At 45.9% G+C, this 26,973-nt stretch overlaps 1 protein-coding gene across 1 annotated transcript; it reads right to left on the bottom strand.

Annotated features, from left to right (window-relative positions):
- Positions 1-1,911: 1,911 nt before the first annotated feature.
- Positions 1,912-26,139, bottom strand: CD9 (CD9 molecule). Its single transcript, XM_075275107.1, has 8 exons — positions 25,982-26,139; positions 10,790-10,892; positions 9,613-9,710; positions 8,204-8,278; positions 7,579-7,683; positions 5,581-5,667; positions 3,785-3,868; positions 1,912-2,393 (listed from the first exon to the last, which is right to left on the bottom strand). The coding sequence occupies exons 1-8, from the start codon at positions 26,045-26,047 to the stop codon at positions 2,328-2,330; spliced, it is 684 nt and encodes a 227-aa protein (XP_075131208.1). The 5' UTR covers positions 26,048-26,139; the 3' UTR covers positions 1,912-2,327.
- Between the last annotated feature and the right edge of the window lie 834 nt (positions 26,140-26,973).

Below are 26,973 nucleotides of genomic sequence, written 5' to 3'. Positions count from 1 at the left end.
TTATTTTCATGCTCGTCTAGGTAGGTCATCAATATGTGACCCCTGCACTGATCAGCGGTTGCAGCAGCTTCCATGTTCCGGAAATTTCTAGTGGACAGGCAGTAATAGGGGACTTGCAGCGCCTCTCCTATTGCTTGTATAGGAGCGGTACTGCATATGCTGCTCATCACATGGAACAGCTGATCAGTGCAGGGTCCGGGTGTCAGTCCTCCCCCTCCCACAATGGAAGGAGTATTAACCTTTACATAACCCTAGACCACCAGGTCAAATATTACCTCCTCCGGTACACCAGACCACCAGGGCTGACTGCATTAACCCCATATCATCCGAAAAATACGGTAATTTTTTAATTTTTTTTGGTAAAGCAAAAACAGGTGTGTCCGGGGCCTCTTACATGTACAGCTTAAGAACTTCCAGGAGACACGCATGTGTTTCCAATCTGTACAGCGGGAGACTCCCAGCTCTTAGTCATCGTTTCCATGATTTGGAGGAAAGAGGTTTTTTTGGAGGATTTTTTTCATTCCTGTATCCGCCCTCTTACAGCTCCGCTTTCCATTACAGAGGCAAGCATTTCCCCCATTGCCGAAAAAAAAATTGCACAAAATTCTGTAACATGGATTGTTACTGTAGACACACGGGGTTAATATGGGGCGTGTGCACCGAACCTAAAAAGATCTGTAGACCGTGACTGCCAGGTGACCCCGCCAGCCACCAACGTTTTTTTGTTGTTTTTGTTTTAGTTGCAGGAGGAAACCACAGTCCTAGGACCAAGCGCTGATAGGGTTAACCACTGTGCCCTCCTTTGTGGCACGAAGACACAAAAATAGCTGGCACCGAGGTAACCACAAACAGGAAGACGTGCAAAAACAGCACAAAAACGGGGGGACAAAAAAAAAGTTCAGTTTGTGTGAGATCTATTAGTATAAACCAAAATTTTTGTAGACTGGCAAAAAAAATGGCGTAAAAATTTCAAAAAGTTCAAGTAGGTACCGAGACCCTATGGCCACATGCCCTGGTCTTGTAGTGTCTAGAGATGAGCGAGTAGCATTCGATCGAATACCTCCCCGCCATAGGTATGCGTGTAAGCGGCCGAACACCAAGGGGTTAAACGCATTGAATATTCGATGCGCTTAACCCCTTGGTGTGTTCGGCCGCTTACACGCACACCTATGGCGGGGAGGTATTCGATCGAATGCTACTCGCTCATCTCTAGTAGTGTCCAATAAATTGTTAGACTAAGTAAGGCGGTTCCCCAAAGCCAGCGTACGCTAGGATAGGTTAACTATCTCCCCAAAAGGTCATATGTCAGATATCAGAGGACCTTTCGCCACCTCCACCAACACCAGTTCTTTACCGATTCCGGCACAGTTGGAATTTTTTCTCTAGCCCTCACCATTCCTGAGCAATCAGAGTAGTTAGTTTTGTTGCTTGATATACTAACTAGACTGCCTAACGTCAAGTGGGTGGTGTCAGTCAGGAGCAGACAAGGGGGCGCGATTTTGTCTGACACCACCCACTGGACATTAGAGAGTCTAAAGGGTCAATGTACACAGAGTATTTGGGCGCTCGCGGGAAAAGGAACCCATTGAAGTCAATGGGAGGCTTTTTTTCCGCGCGGAATCTGCCCTAAAGGTGGTATGATCCAAATAGGGGGGACAGAAGGGAAACCAACCGTACTCTCACTAGTGGGCTAGTAGAAGACCAACTCAACGTATTGACCGGCCACTAACTAGAGAGCTTACATACACTCTCATAGGTCCCCAACCAATGCCACACATCGCGCGCAACATGGACCCAACGCGTTTCTCCTAGAAATAGTGGCGCCAGCTCGGAGACAATATAAAATAACAGTAACAAGATGTAACGCCCGGCCGGGGCGAGTGACCACAAACTTAGACCGAAACCACGGACTTATTTGTACAGGATTTTTTTTATTTACTAATTAGGTATCAAATTATATTCAACATAAGTTATAATTTTTTTGATTAATATTTTAAGAAAAGCGCAAGACAGATTTAATGAGGAATCATCTAGCTACGGCCTTGTGAAGATATACAATATACATATATGGATTTAACCCATCAACAAATCAGGTACCTTGTATCATTGGTTCAACATCTGGAACGTACGGACAAGTGTCGAGCTTTATATAAAAACAAAAATAGAATAAAGCCTTGCATTAAAATAAAAAATATAGCACAACTTTATTTTTTTTTATTTTTTTTTTTAGAAAAGGCTGTTCAAAATACTAAGACTGACATCGTCCCTTTATCCCCCACTCCCCCCCCCCCCCCCAGTCTGAAGCTTTGGTTGACTTTACACCTCCATTATACCATCTCTCGGTTGTTTCGGATGGCGCAACAAAGAATCATGCTGAAGATCATTCCGAAAATCTGCAAAAAAACAAAAAAATTGGTTAAAAAATTGATCCGAATTGACGGCCTATCCTTAGCAGGGGTCTTACCCCGAGACCGCCCAACGATCAGTGGATCAACACCATCTCCATCCTCCAGTTGTAGTGGTTTGTCCACCATTCCCAATACTGCAGGCCAACCCCAAGTACAAGCTGATCCGTAGGGGTGCCCAGAGGTTAGTCTTATACCAATAGGTGATAACTGTCTGATCACTGGGGGTGTTGGGACCACCACCCATCACAACAATCGTAGTCCTGTGCCCAGAGATTGGATGTATCAATGATCACACAAGGTTGCTACCATTCTTTATGACTAACCAAAATTGGCATAGCAAAAATTGGAACCTTCCACCACCTCCTTCCATTTTAAACTTTAAATAGACAACCTTCCACTGATACCAGAACAATTGGAATTTTCTCTCTAGGCCCCACCGATCCTGAGCACTCAGTGCAGTTAGTTTTGGTGCTTGATATCCTAACTAGACTCTCTAATGTCCAGTGGGTGGCGTCAGGCAGAATCACATCCCCTTGTCTGCTCCTGCCTGACACCACCCACTTGAGATTAGGGAGTCTAGATATTATATCAAGCACCAAAACAATTGCACTGATTGCTCAGGAACGGTGGGGCCTAGAGAGAAAATTCCAATTGTTCTGGAACGGTGAGGGCTAGAGAGAAAATTCCAATGGTGGCAGAATCAGTGCAGGGAGGGGTATTAAAGAAAAGAACTGGAGCTGGTGAAAGGTCCTCTTTAAGTCCTGCCCCAAATGACAGCTAAAGTTCCCAACAGGACTGTTGGCTTATTAGACAGCCAAGCAGTCAATGCCGTAGAGATTGGCAGATCACATGCCAACAACTGCCTGCTAGAGATTGTTGTGCGACTGTCCAAAGCCTGTTCTTTGCAGTCTGTGTAGCCTTTGTAACCGGTTTGTCAGGAGTCTCATAGAAATTGTGAAATGTACACTCTGTGACTGTGTGATCTGCCTCACATGAAGAATTGACTGCTCTACACCCTTCTTTTTATTCTGCCAGGTATAATTTCCTCCTTTCTGCTGCTATTGCCAACCCCGAAATAAGGGAAGGAACAACACAGCGAGCCTGCACAGCCAGGAACAGTGTGCTGTGGGATTTATGTCAGAATCAACATGAAAACCAACTATGCACAGGAGTTGCACAGGCTCTACAACGGTCTAATGGTAGGAACGCTGTAATGAAGACGATTTAGAAAGTTGCTCGTAACTTTTTGATTTGGCACAGGTCATGTGTGATTTTTAAGACCTAGGTAAAGATCTTTAAATGTCGTTAAGGTTGTATCAAGTAGAACGGTCCATCTCTAATGAGATTTCTAGCTATATACATCCAGATATACATACCATGACCACAGCAATTCCAATCCCGACTGCTCCAATAATGTGAAACTTCTTATTGAAAATTTCTGCAATGGCGGTCGGACATGACTGGAAATGGAAAAAAAATATGATTAGATATTCCCTGAATTAAAGGGATATTCCCTTTAAATTTTACGTTGTGCACCTGATTTATATGATGTGTACATGATGTATGCTGGATATGCATAGGGATGACTGCTAGACTGGTGGAGGCCTGATGCTGGGATGCAATTGGTAGGCAAATCAGGCCCCGCCCCCAGTGCACTTGCAGACTAATTTGCATATCAAGATGATTATCTCTGCTTTGCTTCATCAGTTTGTGGCCACAAAGATACGTTTCTACTCCCATTAAAGACACCCTACACAATATTATTATTGGTTTGGGAGGAATTTTAGACCTGACAAACTCCCTTTAAGCAAGAAACCCTCTAGACATAATGGAAATTTCTTCTAAAAAGAGGGTTATCCACTTAGGACAGCCCCTTATTCTCCCCTTATTCTTTACCATGAAAATAGGTTCCCTCAATTCACCAGAGTAAGACGCTGAAACGGGATAAAACCCCTTAAAGGGATTATTTCACATATTTAATATTTCCCCAATGGATCGGCTTTAATCCTGCCTGTCAGATCACAAGTTATATATTTGTTTTATTTTTTTTCTTAATATTGTAATTACTATTTTGTATTTATTTAAAAGGTTCCCTGGTGGCGGCCATATTGGAGACACACGCCGCATTCTTTTTGTGTGCGCTTTATGGCAGCTGCAAAGAGAGGGAGTGACCAGACAGAGGAGTCATAAGCGAATACGTTCTCTAGGGTGTGATAGAGAACAGCCCCTTGACAGGGGTGTAACTAGGAGAGATGAGGCCCAATAACTGGCCCCCACATGATAAATTGCCCTTATATAGGCCCCCTTTACAGCCCCCCCATACAGTATACTGACCCCTAAACAGTATAATGATCCCATTACAAGCCCCCATACAGTATACTGTTCCCATTGCAGGCCCCTCATACAGTATACTGTTCCCATTACAGGCTCCCCATACAGTATACTGTTCCCATTACAGGCCCCCCTACAGTATACTGTTCCCATTACAGGACCGCCATACAATATACTATTCCCATTACAGGCCCCCCTACAGTATACTGTTCCCATTACAGGCTCCCCATACAGTATACTGTTCCCATTACAGGCCCCTCATACAGTATACTGTTCCCATTACAAGACCGCCATACAATATACTATTCCCATTACAGGCTCCCTACAGTATACTGTTCCCATTACAGGCTCCCCATACAGTATACTGTTCCCATTACAGGACCGCCATACAATATACTATTCCCATTACAGGCCCCCCTACAGTATACTGTTCCCATTACAGGACCGCCATACAATATACTATTCCCATTACAGGCCCCCCTACAGTATACTGTTCCCATTACAGGCCCCTCATACAGTATACTGTTCCCATTACAGGCTCCCCATACAGTATACTGTTCCCATTACAGGCCCCCCTACAGTATACTGTTCCCATTACAGGCTCCCCATACAGTATACTGCCCCCCCCATAAAGGCCCCCACAGAGGTACTTTAGGCCGGCAGGCAGCTGGCAGGGGCTCCTGCGGTTGTGGGCCCCAAAGCAGCCGCTGTAACTGCTATGGTGGTCATTACACCCCTGCCCTCTGTGCTTATGGTCATACTTTTGCACATCCATGTGATCTACACACCACCATGTGCACTAACACAATATTGGCATGGGGGGGGACCATCATGACTATACCTGGACAGTAAGTTGCTCCACCACTGTCTTGGGACAAGTGTCGGTCAGTATACCTGTCACACTTCCCAATGTGCCGCAGCAGTCCATCTGCAAAGCAAAGAAGAAAGTGATGTGAAGTACTCAACACTGGCAACAAGACACAGCAAAAAGGTACCAAGAGAAAAAACAAGTTGAAAAAATATTTAGGCTGAATTCACACCTGCAGCAGTCACTCCATTACTATATCATAAGAATGGAGGGTAAAGACTGATCCCATAAATCATGGACACCCAGAGACCTCACCCACTAGAGCGAGGGCGGTCATTATGTCGGGTGAAAAAGTTCTCCATCCAGGACTTGTTCACTCAGGATTTCTGACAGAACCTCAAACATAAGGCCAAATTCACACTCAGCAAGAGAGCGCGAGAGAAAGAGCGCGAGAGAAAGAGCGCAAGAGAAAGAGCGCAAGAGAAAGAGCGCAAGAGAAAGAGCGCAAGAGAAAGAGCGCAAGAGAAAGAGCGCAAGAGAAAGAGCGCAAGAGAAAGAGCGCAAGAGAAAGAGCGCAAGAGAAAGAGCGCAAGAGAAAGAGCGCAAGAGAAAGAGCGCAAGAGAAAGAGCGCAAGAGAAAGAGCGCAAGAGAAAGAGCGCAAGAGAAAGAGCGCAAGAGAAAGAGCGCAAGAGAAAGAGCGCAAGAGAAAGAGCGCAAGAGAAAGAGCGCGAGAGAAAGAGCGCGAGAGAAAGAGCGCGAGAGAAAGAGCGCGAGAGAAAGAGCGCGAGAGAAAGCAAGAGAGCGCGAGAGAAAGCAAGAGAGCGCGAGAGAAAGCAAGAGAGCGCGAGAGAAAGCAAGAGAGCGCGAGAGAAAGCAAGAGAGCGCGAGAGAAAGCAAGAGAGCGCGAGAGAAAGCAAGAGAGCGCGAGAGAAAGCAAGAGAGCGCGAGAGAAAGCAAGAGAGCACGAGAGAAAGTAAGAGTGCGAGAAAAAGTAAGAGCGTAAGAGAAAGTAAGAGAGCACGAGAGAAAGTAAGAGAGCAAAAGAGAGAGTAAGAGCAAAAGAGAGAGTAAGAGAGCAAAAGAGAGAGTAAGAGAGCAAAAGAGTGTAAGAGAGCGAGTAAGAGCGCGCAAGAGAAAGTAAGAGATCGCAAGAGAAAGTAAGAGCGCAAGAGAAAGTAAGAGATCGCAAGAGAAAGTAAGAGAGCAAAAGAGAGTAAGAGAGCGCAAGAAAAAGTAAGAGAGCGCGAGAGAAAGTAAGAGAGCAAAAGAGTAAGAGCAAAAGAGAGTGTAAGAGAGCGAGTAAGAGCGCGCAAGAGAAAGAGAGCGCAAGAGAAAGTAAGAGCGCAAGAGAAAGTAAGAGATCGCAAGAGAAACTAAGAGAGCAAAAGAGAGTAAGAGAGCGCAAGAAAAAGTAAGAGAGCGCGAGAGAAAGTAAGAGAGCAAAAGAGTAAGAGCAAAAGAGAGTGTAAGAGAGCGAGAGAGTAAGAGAGCGAGAGAGTAAGAGAGCGAGAGAGTAAGAGAGCGAGAAAGTAAGAGAGCGAGAAAGTAAGAGAGCGAGAAAGTAAGAGAGCGAGAAAGTAAGAGAGCGAGAAAGTAAGAGAGCGAGAAAGAGCGCGAGAAAGTAAGAGCAAGCAAGAGTAAGAGAGCGAGAGAGAAAGAGATCAAGAGAGAATGTAAGAGATCGAGAGAGTGTAAGAGATCGAGAGAGTGTAAGAGATCGAGAGAGTGTAAGAGATCGAGAGAGTGTAAGAGATCGAGAGAGTGTAAGAGAGCGAGAGAGTGTAAGAGAGCGAGAGAGTGTAAGAGAGCGAGAGAGTGTAAGAGAGCGAGAGAGTGTAAGAGAGCGAGAGAGTGTAAGAGAGCGAGAGAGTGTAAGAGATCGAGAGAGTGTAAGAGATCGAGAGAGTGTAAGAGATCGAGAGAGTGTAAGAGATCGAGAGAGTGTTTCGTTGGGAGGAGGGGAGGCTAAACCCAGTAACACTGTAACCTGTGCAGGTCCTGTCCCTCTACTACTCAGGCTGTGGACTTACAGCAGCGTGAATGGTCCTGAGGGTCTCCTTCAGTTTCGGGTCAGCATTAGGCATTGAGGCCTGGTCATAGGTGTCCGTGTAGAATTTCTGCAGCTCCTGCACCACCTGGAGAGCGAGAAACAGTCAGCGCCGAAAGTTATACAACCACACATAGAAAGGGGTGACTAGCTTCATACATTTTTCCCCATTTTAAGGCAAGGGACAAGGGGGTGGGGTTATTCCTATACATGCCATAAATGAATGAGAGGTGGGGCCACTTAATACTATATATATATATATATATATATATATATATATATATATATATATATACACACACACATATACAGCCCATATCATGCCGCCATACAGCGCTCAAAGTAGAAAACGCTGGCCATATGGATATGGTAACTGTTAGCCAAAGCGGCTAATCTCAGCAGGATCAGTTGACCCCCTGGGGGAGCCGTAAGAGACGGTGGACAACTGTCATTCAATGGTATCTAAATAATGCCGCCATACAATGCCCATACATGCTATAGGCATCCGGCAATGTTTTATACTCCACTCTCGTGGGTTTTGGAGATTTTCCATTTGGCCAAGCCCTAAAGACCAGACGTAGATAACACTATTTTTTTTTTTTTTTTACCTTGTCCTTATTGGCAAAACCCCAGATTCCTGCCGCGATCTCAATGGCAAAAATGACCAGGAGGAAAGCAAAGAACTGTGGGGGAAAAGGAAAAAAGTAAGTAAAAGTGCTCAAAGACATCTATACGTACACCAACACTAAACCTGGAAATACTTAAATAGATTTTATGATGGAAACAGCGCCACTCTTATGGACTGGCTGAGTTTGGTATTACAGTTCAACTCCATTTTAACGGAACCGAACTCGGGTGCAAAGACAATTTTTGTTATTCTCCAACCCGTTGGAAAGGTTTACGATTTACAATATAGTGAAGGTAATCTTACCTAGTCTTATCTGGTCCTCAGCTGTGTCACATGACCAACAATAAAACCCTCCTACTGATGTCACTTCCTGTGAGGGCAGTCACTTCCTCAATGAGAGCCTCAATGTTAGTCTTATAGGAATGAATGGAGAAACGGACTTCCTGTCCACTCATAAGACAGCGTGTTAACTGGCGAGTCTTACTCATGGTCACGTGACATTGCTCTCTTCTGGTCCTCAGCAGAGTCACATGGCCAGGAATAAGACCCGCCTACTGATGTACCCTCTGGTGTGGAAAGGAGGCTCTCATATGAAGGAAGTAGCTGACTTCCTGTCCTACATCAGTAGGAGGGTCTTATTGTTGGTCATGTGACACCGCTAAGGACCAGAAGGGAGCAGTGTCTATAGTGGGGGTGTCACTTTAACTATACGTTATCAAATATCCTGAATTATTATCCAATCCCGACGTTATCAGCTCCTCATTGTCATTGAGGAGGGGGATGACGTATTTGGCTCGTAGGCTCCAGTTTCCTATTGATAGGGATATATCACAGTAATATGCACGCCCCCCACCCCAATTAAAGGAGACCTGGCACCTCTCTTGATGTGTCTTGTTTTGGTACCTATTAATTCTGGAGAATCATTTCTTAGAACTCTACATTAAGCTGTTCCTCTGTTGTTCCTCCTAGAAATTTATGAATAATTTAATTAAAGGGGTTTTCCAGTGATACAAAAATATCGGGTAGGGGGCTGAAAAAGATTTAGAAAATCAAAAGGTCTTGTATTCGCTTCCACCAATCCCCTGGCGCCGGTCCCATGGTGTCCGATTCACTGATGTGCTCCACTTCCTTCTCTTGACAGGAAGTGGCTGGAAATGTTGCCAGCCAATCACTGACCCTGCCTCAGCCAGCGACTGGATTGGGTGGAGGTAAGTAGCAATTGAGGCAGCACTCCGTTGTTACTTATACATTTCCAGGAAGAACAACAGGGTAACAAGGCAGGTTTCTAAGAAAAGATGTACCAAAATTGTTATGCGAACGGGGATACCGGTATTTACTAAAACTGGAAAGTCAGGTGAGCTGAAAAATACAGTGAGATAAAACATTTACCAGTCCCAGCATGCATTCTGACTCTTGTATCGCACCGCAGCATCCAAGGAAACCAACTAACATCATGAGGGCCCCGGCACCGATCAAGATGTAGACGCCTGGAAGAAGAAACACAGGAGATGCAACAGCAGTCTTATAGGGTCATGTCCTCTCTGAGCACAAGGCAGCAAGAGAAGGAGTGCAAGTGAGAGAGCGAATGTGAGGACATGAGTGAAAGAGAGAAGAAAGAGAGGGGAGGGGGCATGTCAGAGAGAGAAGACACTGAGGGGAGGAGTGTGGAAGAGAGAGAAGACAGAGGGCAGGGGGTATGTCCGAGAGAAAAGACAGAGAGGGGAAGGGGCATGTCAGAGAGAGAAGACAGAGGGGAGGGGCATGGTAGAGAGAATACAGAGGGGAGAGGGTGCAGAAGAGAGAGAGAAGAACGAGAGGGGAGGGGGCACGGTAGACAGAATACAGAGAGGGGAGGGGTGTGGAAGAGAGAGAAGACAGAGAGGGGAAGGGGCATGGTAGACAGAATACAGAGAGGGGAGGGGTGTGGAAGAGAGAGAAGCCAGAGGGCAGGGGGCATGTCAGCGAGAGAAGACCGAGAGGGGAGAGGGGAGGGGGTGCAGAAGAGAGAGAAGCCAGAGGGCATGTCATAGAGAGAAGACCGAGAGGGGAGGGGGATATCAGAGAGAGAAGACACTGAGGGGAGGGGGCATGTCAGAGAGAAGACAGAGACGGGTGCACAAAAGAGAAGACAGAGAGGGGAGGGGGTACAAGAGAAAAAAGACAGAACGGGCAAGACAGAGAAAGAGAGAGAGGGCAAATTATCAGACAGTGAGCAGACTCAAGGACTTCAATGTATGTGCTCAACGTCTATTTAAAGTAAAACTCCACCAACATTGGGCAGTTTCTTTATATACCTTTACAGGTGTCGTAGCTTTTGATTTTCTGATACAGAGCTCCAAATCCCCAGCATACACAGAAAACTTCTGTTTGTCTGCAGTTACCACTAGAGGGAGCTTAGGAGTCAATTGCATACTGTTGTATATAAATAAACTGGTATACAGTATGCGCCCTCTAGTGGTGGTTAATGGTAATTGAAATGTTATCATTTACTTTGCTGGGCATTTGGAGCTTGGCATCAGGGCATGGAGCCCCAAGGACAAGTTACTTTATTAATTGGGAGACTTACCAGTATAGAAGGAATTCCCGTCGGTATCTGCCTCAAACATGGCCTTCGTCTGACTATCGAAACGCAGCCATAGCCCTATAGCGAGCACGGCTGTTCCTGCCAGCTGGGGAGACACAAAAGTAAATGTATAACCATTAGTACATGAGATCTTTCCTAGAAAAACACCTTACAAGATCTACCACCCCCCAAAAAATTATGTCCAGTAAGGATAAACATGTGCTACTATGTTATTATGTCCGCCATGTTGGTTGTCAGCTCTAGATTTTGTTAAAAGGGTTCCCCAGTGATAGGAGGATCATGGGGTGTGCTACTGCCGGGACCCCAACCATCAGCAGAAACACAGAAACAAGTGCTTAGATTTCCTACAGCACCTCCACAGGATGAGTGAGGTATTACACAGATAATATTTATATAATTGGGCCGAGTGAGTAATGTATGGACGTGTTGGGTCCTCCAGGGTGGAAGACACTCTTGCCAGATACTCTCTTTTCTGTCAAACAGATAAGAAACTTGAATGGGAGACTCTTGATCATGTAAAACACAGGATTACTAGAACGGTTCAGGCCTATCTTAAAGGGACGGGAAATCTCTGTTGCCACAAGCTATTGTTCCCTGCTATCAGCCAATGCTATGAATAAGATCAGTCTAGAAGTTCCTGCCCCGTCACCACGACTTTATCTCAAACCTCCAGGTACATTTACATCTAGTACGTGACCGACGATCGCACCAGCTCTTATTATAGGCCTGCAATTTTTGGGGTTACTGGCCCTTTAAGCGAGTCGAAGTGATACTGTCAGGTGAAACCACCGGGCTCTACCCAGATTTTCCACAAAGATGACTCATTGTTCTCCTGGAGTTACGCACCAAGCCAGAACACTGTACAAACTGGTTCTATCACATCCCTCACCCAGACTCCTCCAGGGACCAGGAGCAATGGGTTTCCTTGTACACTGTAACGCAACCGTCGTGTCAGACGAGAACTTGACCTTTTGAGATCTCACAGACTCCATTGCACAATTCCGATCCTAATTTCTATCTCTTTGCCTCAGCTCTTCTGACCAGGGATTCTAGCACCGTGCTCATGCACCAGGAAGCTCTGGATGAACAGTGTAAAGAGTCTTCCCCTATACTCCTGTAGAGGACTATTTGTAGGAAAGGGAGTCGAGTTATCGCAGTCTGGACTTCCTGTAAAACACTCAACACAAGCTAAAGCGAGAGAGATAAAGAGCGAGCAGAACTCGCGGCTGGAAAATCTGAGTGAAGAAATCTGCGGGTGTTGTGTTACTACGGCAACAAAGGGACGGCAACAAATCTACAACCCAGCGCGGCGCGAGCTACGAGCGAGACATTGTACGCGAGGTGTAAATCCTCAAAAACTTATAAAGCCAGCAGCAAAAAGGAACCCCCAACAGAAATAGTGTCCCCTGCACGAGAGTGACACAGTGCCCCCTGCACGAGAGCGACAGTGCCCCCTGCAAGAGAGCGACACAGTGCCCCCTGCAAGAGAGCGACACAGTGCCCCCTGCAAGAGAGCGACACAGTGCCCCCTGCAAGAGAGCGACACAGTGCCCCCTGCAAGAGAGCGACACAGTGCCCCCTGCAAGAGAGCGACACAGTGCCCCCTGCAAGAGAGCGACACAGTGCCCCCTGCAAGAGAGCGACACAGTGCCCCCTGCAAGAGAGCGACACAGTGCCCCCTGCAAGAGAGCGACACAGTGCCCCCTGCAAGAGAGCGACACAGTGCCCCCTGCAAGAGAGCGACACAGTGCCCCCTGCAAGAGAGCGACACAGTGCCCCCTGCAAGAGAGCGACACAGTGCCCCCTGCAAGAGAGCGACACAGTGCCCCCTGCAAGAGAGCGACACAGTGCCCCCTGCAAGAGAGCGACACAGTGCCCCCTGCAAGAGAGCGACACAGTGCCCCCTGCAAGAGAGCGACACAGTGCCCCCTGCAAGAGAGCGACACAGTGCCCCCTGCAAGAAAGCGACACAGTGCCCCCTGCAAGAGAGCGACACAGTGCCCCCTGCAAGAGAGCGACACAGTGCCCCCTAAAAGAGAGCGACACAGTGCCCCCTACAAGAGAGCGACACAGTGCCCCCTAAAAGAGAGCGACAGTGCCCCCTACAAGAGAGCGACAGTGCCCCCTAAAAGAGCAAGAGAGCAACACAGTTCCCCCTACAAGAGAGCGACAAAGTACCACCTACAAGTGAGCGACAGTGCCTCCTGCAAGAGAGCGACAAAGTACCACCTACAAGTGAGCGACACAGTGCCCCTTGTAAGAGAGCGACAGTGCCCCCTGCAAGAGAGCGACAGTGCCCCCTGCAAGAGAGCGACAGTGCCCCCTGCAAGAGAGCGACACAGTGCCCCCTGCAAGAGAGCGACAAAGTCCACCCTACAAAAGAGCGACAAAGTGCCCCCTACAAAAGCAAGTGAGCAACAAAGTGCCCTCCATAGGATTGAGAATGACAAAATTACCCCAAAGTGACAGTGTAACACAGTGCCCACCATATAGGTGCCAACGATAAAGTGCCCCCCATATGAGTGACAACTACAAAGTGCCCCCCTAATGCTAACCATAGTACCCTTTCCATAATCTGTAGTGCTCCACCTATAGAAGTATTAACATCGAGTCCCCCATAACAGTGCCCATCATAGCTCCCTTTCCATTACAATATCAGATAGTTCCCCCATAGAAGTATCAACCACAGTGTTCCCCATAACAGTGCCACACCTAGTCCCCCACTTCCAGCAGTACCACAAGTGGCCAGTAGAGGTCCCACCCAATCTCCATCCATGAGGAATCCATGTTATAAACAATAATTACGCAAGAACTCAAAACAGACGGAGGAAACCCCCGGAGAAGGGCGAGTACAGAATACGGGGGAGGAAGACAGAGCATGACGGTGCAGAGTCATGGGAGCAGCAGGAGAGGAGTGTGCTGGGGGATGGGAGGCAGTGACCGCTCCATCATGTGATGATGTCAGCGAGGACAGAGCAACATGTGACTGCAGCATCACCATGAGCCCTGGGAGGGTGGAATTATATGGGAACTCAGATGAAGAATCCGCCTTCATAGCCAACTGGAAATCTGCAATTTTGTCATCGAGTTTTGGGGCTTAGTTTTTATGACGTTCGGTGTGCGGTATATATTTTATACGGTTCGTTACGGTTCTGGCAATACCAGTTTTGGTTTGGCGGCACCGTATTCTATGCTCAGAATTTTTTGATATTTTTTTGGGCTGATTTAGCTATGTGAGGGCTTGTTTTTTTGCAGGGTAAGCTGTAGTTTTCAATGGCGCTTCCAACTTTTTCATCGCTTGTTTACCCGACATACTACATTCTCTGTCCATGTGATAAAAGACAAGTTTCTGATCATTTGGAGTCTGACTCCTGAGACAACACAGCCCGCCGCTGGCAGCGACATCACAGGCCTGAGCTCCGGCGTGACCTAAAAAAATCCAAATAACCTCCATGAGGATCAGAGCGAAAACGTGGGCAGTGTTTACATCGGGCGGCCACGGTTTACGCAACCGCCATGAAGAATATACAGCGCCAGCTGTCTTATAACCGAAACGGCCTCGTAAACGGAAGAAACCCAAATGTCAGGTTTATTTATGGGCTGAGGTTTTATGGGTAATGGCGGTGTCCGAGGATTACAGGGTATGAAAACTTTTGCAATCTAACTTTATTGCTCCGGTACATCCATCATAAACTAAATTATATATGACAGGCACAATCTAATTCTACAATTTTATGTATACAGCTCCCCTTTTGTCCTGTAACAGCGCCACACCTAGGTGGTGTCTGGTACTGCAGCATTTGTAAAAGAAGAAAGATATGTGACTCTATGAATATATATATCAATATTCATAGTTGGTGTGTAGGATATGAAGTAGACCCCGGGTGCTTTGGATACGCTGTATATGTGACAATAATACCCCTTTATCCATCCTGAATCTAAACTTATTTTCGTTGTTGCTGACTAAACGTACTGCTCATAAAACAATAAAAGTCTACGGACAAGGCGGGCGTGAAAGAGTGAATGCAGACACGCCTGTCTACTGAAATAACTCGGATGGAAGGTTTCTTAGGGCGACCTATAAACACAAGGAATAACACCAATAAAGGCAACAATAATAATTTCACACAGAGAGTGTGTGTATGTGTATTATATATACATATACACACACACACTTAAAGGAGAACTCCAGTTATCACAGGATACAGTGAAGATAATCCTTCAGGGCACCGGCGATGATACAGGTTGATGACTTCAGAAGAAAACAAAGTATCAGTAAGTAATGTTCTATCTATAGGTGTGTTCCATGATGTATCACTTCCAAACAATTTCACCAACATGGGCGGAGCCAATGTGTCACTAAAGGGCAGAACCGCTTATGAATGGAGAGCCCTAAAGCAATAAAAAATCTCTGAGCGATGAGCCAAAGACACTCAAGGCGCTTATTTTTACCGATATGGTGAGACTGTGGTCACTGTGTACATACAGTACATACATGTATTATACTCCAGAGCTGCGCTCACTATTCTGCTGGTGCAGTCACTGTGTACATACATTACATTACTTATCCTGTATTATACTCCAGAGCTGCGCTCACTATTCTGCTGGTGCAGTCACTGTGTACATACATTACATTACTTATCCTGTATTATACTCCAGAGCTGCGCTCACTATTCTGCTGGTGCAGTCACTGTGTACATACATTACTTATCCTGTATTATACTCCAGAGCTGCACTCACTATTCTGCTGGTACAGTCACTGTGTACATACATTACATTACCTATCCTGTATTATACTCCAGAGCTGCGCTCACTATTCTGCTGGTGCAGTTACTGTGTACATACATTACATTACTTATCCTGTATTATACTCCAGAGCTGCGCTCACTATTCTGCTGGTGAAGTCAATGTGTACATACATTACATTACTTATCCTATATTATACTCCAGAGCTGCGCTCACTATTCTGCTGGTGCAGTCACTGTGTACATACATTACATTACTTATCCTGTATTATACACCAGAGCTGCGCTCACTATTCTGCTGGTACAGTCACTATGTACATACATTACATTACTTCTCCTGTATTATACTCCAGAGCTGCACTCACTATTCTGCTGGTGCAGTCACTGTGTACATACATTACATTACTTATCCTGTATTATACTCCAGAGCTGCGCTCACTATTCTGCTGGTACAGTCACTGTGTACATACATTACATTACCTATCCTGTATTATACTCCAGAGCTGCGCTCACTATTCTGCTGGTGCAGTTACTGTGTACATACATTACATTACTTATCCTGTATTATACTCCAGAGCTGCACTCACTATTCTGCTGGTACAGTCACTGTGTACATACATTACATTACTTATCCTGTATTATACTCCAGAGCTGCGCTCACTATTCTGCTGGTGCAGTCACTGTGTACATACATTACATTACTTATCCTGTATTATACTCCAGAGCTGCACTCACTATTCTGCTGGTACAGTCACTGTGTACATACATTACTTATCCTGTATTATACTCCAGAGCTGCGCTCACTATTCTGCTGGTGCAGTCACTGTGTACATACATTACATTACTTATCCTGTATTATACTCCAGAGCTGCACTCACTATTCTGCTGGTACAGTCACTGTGTACATACATTACATTACTTATCCTGTATTATACTCCAGAGCTGCGCTCACTATTCTGCTGGTGCAGTCACTGTGTACATACATTACATTACTTATCCTGTATTATACTCCAGAGCTGCACTCACTATTCTGCTGGTACAGTCACTGTGTACATACATTACATTACTTACCCTGTATTATACTCCAGAGCTGCGCTCACTATTCTGCTGGTACAGTCACTGTGTACATACATTACATTACCTATCCTGTATTATACTTCAGAGCTGCGCTCACTATTCTGCTGGTGCAGTCACTGTGTACATACATTACATTACTTATCCTGTATTATACTCCAGAGCTGCGCTCACTATTCTGCTGGTACAGTCACTATGTACATACATTACATTACTTCTCCTGTATTATACTCCAGAGCTGCACTCACTATTCTGCTGGTGCAGTCACTGTGTACATACATTACATTACTTATCCTGTATTATACTCCAGAGCTGCGCTCACTATTCTGCTGGTACAGTCACTGTGTACATACATTACATTACCTATCCTGTATTATACTCCAGAGCTGCGCTCACTATTCTGCTGGTGCAGTCACTGTGTACATACATTACATTACTTATCCTGTATTATACTCCAGAGCTGCGCTCACTATTCTGCTGGTGCAGTCACTGTGTACATACATTACTTATCCTGTATTATACTCCAGAGCTGCACTCACTATTCTGCTGGTACAGTCACTGTGTACATACATTACATTACTTATCCTGTATTATACTCCAGAGCTGCGCTCACTATTCTGCTGGTACAATCACTGTGTACATACATTACATTACTTATCCTGTATTATACTCCAGAGTTGCGCTCACTATTCTGCTGGTGCAGTCACTGTGTACATACATTACATTACTTCTCCTGTATTATACTCCAGAGCTGCGCTCACTATTCTGCTGGTGCAGTCACTGTGTACATACATTACATTACTTATCCTGTATTATACTCCAGAGCTGCACTCACTATTCTGCTGGTACAGTCACTGTGTACATACATTACATTACTTATCCTGTATTATACTCCAGAGCTGCGCTCACTATTCTGCTGGTACAGTCACTGTGTACATACATTACTTATCCTGTATTATACTCCAGAGCTGCGCTCACTATTCTGCTGGTGCAGTTACTGTGTACATACATTACTTATCCTGTACTGATCCTGAGTTACATCCTGTATTATATCCTAGAGCTGCGCTCACTATTCTGCTGGAGGAATCAGTGTATACATCTGCCGCATTCACAATTATCTGGACTTCAGAGCTGAAATCTCTCAACATTCCTTGCAATCTTCTTAACCGTGCTTTATCTGCAGACCACAAGCAGATCCGTGACGGATAGATGTATAGCACAGGCTACCAGAATAACTGGACCTGCCAATGACCCGAAGTTCAACTTTTAGGGAAGTGTCTGATCACAAACTTGGTGACCAGTATTACTGTGAATGCTGCTCTGAAGTATAAGACAAGGTCAGCAGACAGTTTATGACTGAGCCTATAATGTGGAAATTAAAAAATTGCAGATTAGAACTCAGTGACACATTGTCATAGTAACCATAATACTTCAGTAATTCATCCGTTACCATAATCCATAGAAAGTTCTTGTGTCAGATGTTTCCTAATATCACTCACTGAACACGGGCCAAAAGCTCAAGATCTCGTCATGACTTGGCCGTGCAGCGCCCTGACGTCTGCAAGAAGGTTCCCAATATTACGACAACACTCGGTTTTACTTCCTAATCTCATGCTTACAGTCAGAGGCTCTATGTACAGTCCTGCTGCACAGCTGTAGTTTGTTACAATGTATCAGTGCAGGAAATCACTTATGGGCTAAGGAGACCTTCATATCTGCAGCACAGGGGTCAGATAGTCACTGACTGCAAGAAGATAGATAGGTTACTGTCACCAGACCCAGCATATCCCCCCAGCCCTGCAGGTAGATAGGTTACTGTCACCAGACCCAGTATATCACACCAGCCCTGCAGATAGATAGGTTACTGTCACCAGAACCAGCATATCCCCCCAGCCCTGCAGATAGATAGGTTAGTGTCACCAGAACCAGCATATCACCCCAGTCCTGCAGATAGATAGGTTAGTGTCACCAGAACCAGCATATCACCCCAGCCCTGCAGATAGATAGGTTACTGTCACCAGAACCAGCATATCACCCCAGCCCTGCAGATAGATAGGTTAGTGTCACCAGAACCAGCATATCACCCCAGCCCTGCAGATAGATAGGTTACTGTCACCAGAACCAGCATATCACCCCAGCCCTGCAGATAGATAGGTTACTGTCACCAGAACCAGCATATCACCCCAGCCCTGCAGATAGATAGGTTACTGTCACCAGAACCAGCATATCCCCCCAGCCCTGCAGATAGATAGGTTAGTGTCACCAGAACCAGCATATCACCCCAGTCCTGTAGATAGATAGGTTAGTGTCACCAGACCCAGCATATCACCCCAGCCCTGCAGATAGATAGGTTAGTGTCACCAGAACCAGCATATCACCCCAGCCCTGCAGATAGATAGGTTAGTGTCACCAGACCCAGCATATCACCCCAGTCCTGTAGATAGATAGGTTAGTGTCACCAGACCCAGCATATCACCCCAGCCCTGCAGGTAGATAGGTTACTGTCACCAGACCCAGTATATCACCCCAGCCCTGCAGGTAGATAGGTTACTGTCACCAGACCCAGTATATCACCCCAGCCCTGCAGGTAGATAGGTTACTGTCACCAGAACCAGCATATCACCCCAGCCCTGCAGATAGATAGGTTACTGTCACCAGACCCAGCATATCCCCCCAGCCCTGCAGGTAGATAGGTTACTGTCACCAGAACCAGCATATCACCCCAGTCCTGCAGATAGATAGGTTAGTGTCACCAGAACCAGTATATCACCCCAGCCCTGCAGATAGATAGGTTAGTGTCACCAGAACCAGCATATCACCCCAGTCCTGCAGATAGATAGGTTACTGTCACCAGAACCAGTATATCACCCCAGCCCTGCAGATAGATAGGTTACTGTCACCAGAACCAGCATATCACCCCAGTCCTGCAGATAGATAGGTTAGTGTCACCAGAACCAGCATATCACCCCAGCCCTGCAGATAGATAGGTTACTGTCACCAGAACCAGTATATCACCCCAGCCCTGCAGATAGATAGGTTACTGTCACCAGAACCAGCATATCACCCCAGCCCTGCAGATAGATAGGTTACTGTCACCAGAACCAGCATATCACCCCAGCCCTGCAGATAGATATAGGTTATTGTCACCAGAACCAGCATATCACCCCAGCCCTGCAGATAGATAGGTTACTGTCACCAGAACCAGCATATCACCCCAGTCCTGCAGATAGATAGGTTAGTGTCACCAGAACCAGCATATCACCCCAGCCCTGCAGATAGATAGGTTACTGTCACCAGAACCAGTATATCACCCCAGCCCTGCAGATAGATAGGTTACTGTCACCAGAACCAGCATATCACCCCAGCCCTGCAGATAGATAGGTTAGGTTCACTTGAATCATATGGTGTTTTCCCCTTGTGAATCAGTGATGCTTTTGCCAAGATATTGCTGTTTTTGTTAATATAACTTTTTGCAGGAACACAGGAGTGGCTTTTGCTTTAAAAAGTTCATTTGACAAACTGGCAAAAGTAGCAACGGAGGCCCCAATAATGTGCCGGGTCTGTGACAAGGAGGGAGTTTTGTAGGAAAGTTGATTGTAGAATATAATGTCATATTTGGTTTTGTGCTGGGTCCCTCTCTGTAGCGCTGCAGTCACATGGCTGACCAAGGAAACAACATCACTGTGGACACTGTCCTGTGACTACGGCGTCTAATGGCACTAGTGATGTACGCAAGTTATCTCGCAAGACCTGACCAAGGCGAGCTAGACTAGAGAAATTTGAGACAAAATGGCTGATTTTTTCATAAATTCACCAAAAACTGAAGCTTATGATGTCATCAGTGTTATTACTTTCCACTCCTCAATTATTGATTAAATCTCAGGTCTATGGTTTGAGTTCAGAAGCAGCGCCACTCTTGCTCACAGGCAATGCCTGGTACTGCAGTTCACTAATTTAGTCATTTCAATTGTTTCACAAACAGCGGCACCCTTGTCCACAGGCCGTGCATGGTATTGCACCCCAGCCACAATAATTACAGGGTTTCCAGGATGGACCCAGGTCTTGGTCATGTGATCGGAACCAGCACGCAAGTCAATCCGCATCCTCTCCCACGTAGTCACGGGGTCCTGGTTTTATTGTCACAATGGTCTGATCGGTTCACCCCCCTCATAGTACTCATGAGAGAAGGGAGAAAGCAGATTGCTGGTTCCAACTATGTGACCCCTGCCCGTAAATAGTTCCCAAGGAAAGCGAGTTTTTAAGCAATCCCTTTATGGCTGAGGTGCAATACCAAGCGCAGCCTGTGAAGAAGAGTGGCGCTGTTTTGGTAAATTTTCCGATGAGTGCAACGAGTCACTCTTTACAGCTGCTCTCTATCTGAGCTGCAATACCGCACACAGCCTGTAGACAAGAGTGGCGCTGTTTGTAGAAATACTGACAATCTGATGTTTTTTAGGACTCGGTATAATCCAGAATATACAGCAGCGTACAGATCGTGTTACTACTAGACTAGGGGAATAATATCTAGACAGACAGATAACTTCTGGCCTACGGAAAGCAAGACAACAGAACAAAACGGAAACCCCGCAGCGCCCCTTCATCGTCCCTCACACACCATACGAAACCTCAAAAACAATCCTTGTGGTGAGGCCGCGGAGGTTTGGTGACATCACAGGACGGGCCATTAACACAACACAAGGAGCTTTTCTAGTCTACGCAGAAGAATGGCCGCCACCAGCCGCCACAGCTAATATTTACCTTTCTGGCACTTCACGAGTTATCTAGAGAATGAAGAGGCCGATAGCCCAGAGATGAGGTCAGGGGCCGCGTAGATAACACAGGGCCCCTATAACAGTGTAGGGCCCCTTGCTCTCAGCTTATAGCAACCCATGTACCTGAACGGTGATTGGGTAACCAAGGCCGGAAATAAATCTGTCCCGCCATTTTGCTCTGATCCGTTCAGGCGACTTTGGTTGCGACCCCCGTTGTGATTTCAATGGTCACCTTTCATATTAGTGAATGGAGTCGCACTACAATGCCGTGACCCTCGAACATGACACACTAGGGGTCACAATGGTGACTCCATTCACTGACACAGGGCAATCCAGCAATGAACCCCCAGCTTTATTCGGCAGGTCCTGTGGTTCCTTGGAGATAAGCGGCGCCCATGTCGCTCTCCTCTCCAGTCTCTATAGAATTGAGATCCCCTTCAGTTACAGAATTGGGGCCATGTCCACTAGGAACCCCTCATCGATCTCAAGGACGGGGGGTTTGTAAGCTCCAGATAAGTCGGAGACCCTCCATTTGTATCCCCAACGATCCTACGAAAAAGTGACACGTTATGTAAAAGCCCCTTTAAGGGGGGGCATAGCCTGGCCCAGGTGACGGCGGGCACCCATAAGCCCCCCTGACTACATCACAATCTTGTACTTTCGCAAAGACTAAAACAATTCGCCTAATCCACGTACGTCATAGTCCTCGCATCGCGGCTATTTAGGGAAGGGGTTTCCCCTTTAAGAGGGACTGGCGAGAGGGACACTTGGAGCAGCACAATAAACTCTTTATTAGGCATTTGTGCTGCCAATGTTTGCAAAACAATGAACAGACATGTAGGCCGGCCCCGCAACGGCTCCACGCCCCGCCAAATCACTGTACGGCAGCAACACTCCTAATGATGTCAGCCGCAGAAATAGAGAAGTCCTCAGAGCATTGTCTCAGGGGTGCGAGAAGACCGAAACATAACAAGCAACTGGAGACGGGGCTCCCCAAAGAGGTCACGGCACTAAACGAAAACATGGCTACAACTTCCAGCAGGCTCTGGTTACCGGCACACACTGGGAGGAGTAGTGTATAACAACTGGGTTACGAGGGTTAAAAGGGGTTTTCAATCCTTTTTCGGCCTCATCATGATAAATTGATCCTGGTTGTCCTGCTGCTGGGACCCTCAGTGATCAGCTATCAGTGCTAAAATAACAACTTCAGTTTCCCTACAGCGCCCCAGCAGGGGACAAAAGGTATTACAAAATTCTGAACTAAATTAGTGGGTGACCTTGTAATGTATGGACGTGTTGGGTCCTCCAGAGTGGGAGAGGCACTCTCGATTAACACAATGGATTAAAGATTTTGGGCAATGTGATGTCCAACCCTTTTTGTCAGGAGGGTCTCATCATGATAAGCTGATCCCAAGGTGTCCTAAGACTATAATGGATGCTATAGCTGTAATTGGTGCTGAAACCTGATGGCAAGTGTGCAATTACCCTATAGTGCCCCAGCAGGGGAGAAAAGGTATTACAAAATTCTCAATAAAATTAATGGGTGACCTTGTAACGTAAGGACGTGTTGGGTCCTCCAGAGTGAGAGAGACACTCTGGATTACCATTGGGATGACCACAATGGATTAAAAATTTGGGGGCAATGGGTTGTCAAACCATTTTTGACAGAGAGTCTGATCCCAGGGTGTCCTGCTGCTGAGATCCTCAGGATCAGCTGTAATCAGTGCTGAAACCTGGTGGCAAGTGTGCAATCTCCCTATAGTGCCTCCGGAGAGGAGAAAAGGTATTGCAAAATTCTCAAAATTAATGGGCTGACCTAGTGATGACGTGTCGGGTCCTCCAGAGTGAGAAACAATTTGGATAACCACAATGGATTAAAAATGATAGCCAATGGGTTGTCAATCCCTGATCTTAGGGTGTCGTCCTGCTGCTCAGACCTTCAGAATCAGCTGTAGTCGGTGCTGATACCTGGTGGCAAGTGTGCAATTTCCCTACAGCACCCCTGCAGGGGAGAAGAGGTATTACAAAATTCTTAAAATTAGTGAGCTGTGTTGGGTCCTCCAAATTGAGATACACTCTCCATTACCACTTAGATAAAAAAAAATAAATCATGGGCATAGGGTTGTCAAACCCCTTTTGCCAGAAGGTCCTTATCATGATAAACTGATGCCAGGGTGTCCTGCTGCCAAGACCCTCAGGATCAGTTGTAATCAGTGCTGGAACCTGGTGGCAGGTGTTCAATCTCCCTACAGTACCTTAACAGGCAAGAGAGGGTATTACAATATTCTCAAATCAATGGTTCGATAATAGTAATGTATGGACGTGTCTGGTCCTCCAGGGTGTGAGACACTCTTACATGTCCACAGCGACTAAAATAAATCATGGACAAGTGGAATGCCCGAATTAGAGCGCCCCCTGTGAACATGACATCAGTCTAAAATAGTCTTTACTGCCCAAAAAGTGTTTGTCTATCCTTGTGACTAACCACACCACAGTCTATGGCCCCCCCTGTAAACTTACAACATGGAAAGGGTTAAGGGAAAGGGCCCATTTAAAATGGGCGTTTAGTTTGGTGCCCAATTTTGGGTTGCCGGTGAATGGGAGGTCTCTGCTCTGCGGGTATCGAAATGTCTTACCCATTGTAAATGCCTAGTTTCCCTATAGCGCCACCATGGAGCAGAGCTAAGTAGTGCAAGTTCCTATAAGATCCAGTGAATGAATTGCCACCAAGCCAAACTGTTCCCGCTGAACCCTTTAGGGGGCGTTGTTGCAGCGTATCATAATTCCCATCACTAAGGAGCTGATGGGAATAACATCCAAGATGGCGACACCTGGGATGACTTTTGATGTTCCGCCCTTCCCTAGTGATCTCCAGCATAAAGCAAACAAGCCCAACATCTGTAAATCCCATCATGTCCAGCTGCGAACTCCATCACATGACCCAGTGTGAAGGGGTTAAGTGCTACCCCGGGGGTGGGGAGTGTACACATGAAAGTCCTAAAATAGGCAGTGCTGTCAATGTAGAACTACAAGTACCATCCGGTATCCCCGGACTGCTGACATGTGGGGTCAATCCCAAAACATTCCTCTCTTGTATGAGTAGAACTACAACCCCCAGCAGGCAGAGACTGGGCGGGCCGTAGTATAAGGTTATAGCTTATAGGGTGGGGGAACTACAATGATCAGCATCTGAAGCCATCCCAAACACTGGGCAGAACTACAAGCCTCAGCATCCCCAAACCCTAGAAAAGTTGGGGGTCCAGGGAAAGCTGTGTAAACAACCCAGCTGTTCCCCAATATGGGGGGTCTACAAGTAGCAGGTCCTAGATCATGTAGAACTACAAGGACCTGCATGCCCAGCCAGGTAATCTATAACACAGGGTTAATTAGTGGAGAACCACAAGTCTCAGCAATCCCTAGAAGAGCTCGGATACAGGGAGGGCTGTGTAAGTGACCCCGTCACTACCTGTAATGGGTTTCTACAAGTACCGGAAGAACTACAAGTACCTGCATACACCCAGGAGGGGCGAGGTGTGTATAATGCCCTGTATGATGAGTACAGGAAGGCACCGGCATGGGGAGGGGGGGGACAAAAAGTGGGGCTTCATAAATCATACGCGGTGTAGAACCACAACACGGGGAGAGGTGTGAGTGTGTGTGTGTGTATATATATATATATATATATATATATATATATATATATATATATATATGTCTATCACTACAGCTATGTAATAGGATACAATGTAACAACCTAGAATTACAATATAACATAATAGACATAATATACAAGAACACAATACACAGAGACAACTATGCAATATATAAGAAGACACTGTATAATACAGAGACAATGATACAATATATAAGTACACATAACACACCGTATAATACAGAGACTACACAACACGTATATATTTGTATAGTACCGATGTATTATGTTATATTTGTGTAGTACTTGTATTATTATAATCACATAGGACACACATGTAATAACACACAACTACTATACAACACTGATTTGTATAGTACCGGTGTATATGTGATATATTTGTATAGTACTTGTGTACTAGGTGTTATATTTGTATCGAGCTCGTGTATTATATGTATTGTATACTATGTTGTGCATTCTATTATATGTGTTATATCTATATAGTACATGTGTTATAATACTTGTGTACCAGGTGTTATATTTGTATAGAGCTTGTGTATTATATATGTATTGTATACTATGTTGTGCAATATATGTGTTATAGTACTTGTGTACTGTGTGTTATATTTGTATCGAGCTCGAATATTATGTTATATCTGGATGCAACTATAGCACACATATAATACACAACATAATATACAGACATAATGTACAATACATATAATACACAAGCGCTATACAAATAACACCTAGTACACAAGTACTATAATACACATACTGCAGATAGATAGATAGAACACACATACAATACACATATAATATACAATACACAGGTTACCCCACACACCCCATAGACTTCCCCAGGCAGCCTCACACAACCACCCACCTCCCTCCCCCTCCCCTATTAGCCGCCCACAAGGCTTACACTCACCCAGAAGATGAAGTTGAAGGCGAAGAGCAGATATTTAATGCATTTGGTTCCTCCTTTGACGGGCATGGCGGCGCCTGTGTGCGGCAGAGTCCGGAGAAGTTACTAGTGTGTACAGCAGCCTGTGCTCAGGGTGTGCCTGTTGCCTCCTCACATGTAAGGCTGCTGTCCGGCCACTGCTCCAGCGCCCCCTGCCGGCGGACACTCCCCCTGCTGGCTCAGGTTACGGCCACACCCACCTGGCCTGGTTTTTGTTGGGAAGTTGTTCAGACTATTGTAGAGGAGCATTCACACCCTGCAGTTAGAGCTAAAAGTGCATGCAGTTTTGATGCGGTTTTTTGCCTTTAACCGGTAAAATTAAGAAACTGCCTCATAAACTGTTTTCACCGCACCGTGTGAACACCCCCTTATGAGGAGCTAACATATACCACGGCGCTGTATACAGTTACCACCCTGGCAGAACTGGATATAGGATAAATCATTTTCAGGATACCTCCCCTTTAAGAGATATTTCAAGGGATGTCAAAGACCCCTGCTTCACCGATCAGTGATGTCACATTCACTCGTCACATGACCTGTCTGCGTCTCTCATTAAATGAGCTGCAATACCAAACGCTGCCACTCTACAATGTGAGGCGCTGTGCTTGGTATTCTCTGAAGAGGCCGAAACGCGTGGCACCTTCGCCTAGCTAATCGGTGTCAACCAACCCCCCACCATATATTGATGACCTATCCTAACAGTAGGAATCTTACCAGATTGAAAAACCCCTTTAAGACGGGAATACCCCTTTAAAATTTCCAATGAAGAAGACCATACTGCATGTAACACGCTAATGGAACGCAACACTCTTGGGTCAATCGGAGTCACATGTCTCTACATGATGTCATGAGCGTATGGGGAACCAGGGTAGCTCCATAGACTTCTATGAGGACTTAGGACATTGCCCTTTCTTATTACACCAGGTCCATTCAGATGAATGGTTGGCCATGCTATA

Source organism: Leptodactylus fuscus, chromosome 5, assembly GCF_031893055.1.
Source record: "Leptodactylus fuscus isolate aLepFus1 chromosome 5, aLepFus1.hap2, whole genome shotgun sequence".
Lineage (NCBI taxonomy): Eukaryota > Metazoa > Chordata > Amphibia > Anura > Leptodactylidae > Leptodactylus > Leptodactylus fuscus.
The sequence above is the reverse complement of the archived record's forward strand: the minus strand, read 5'-3'. Positions and strand labels throughout refer to the sequence as shown.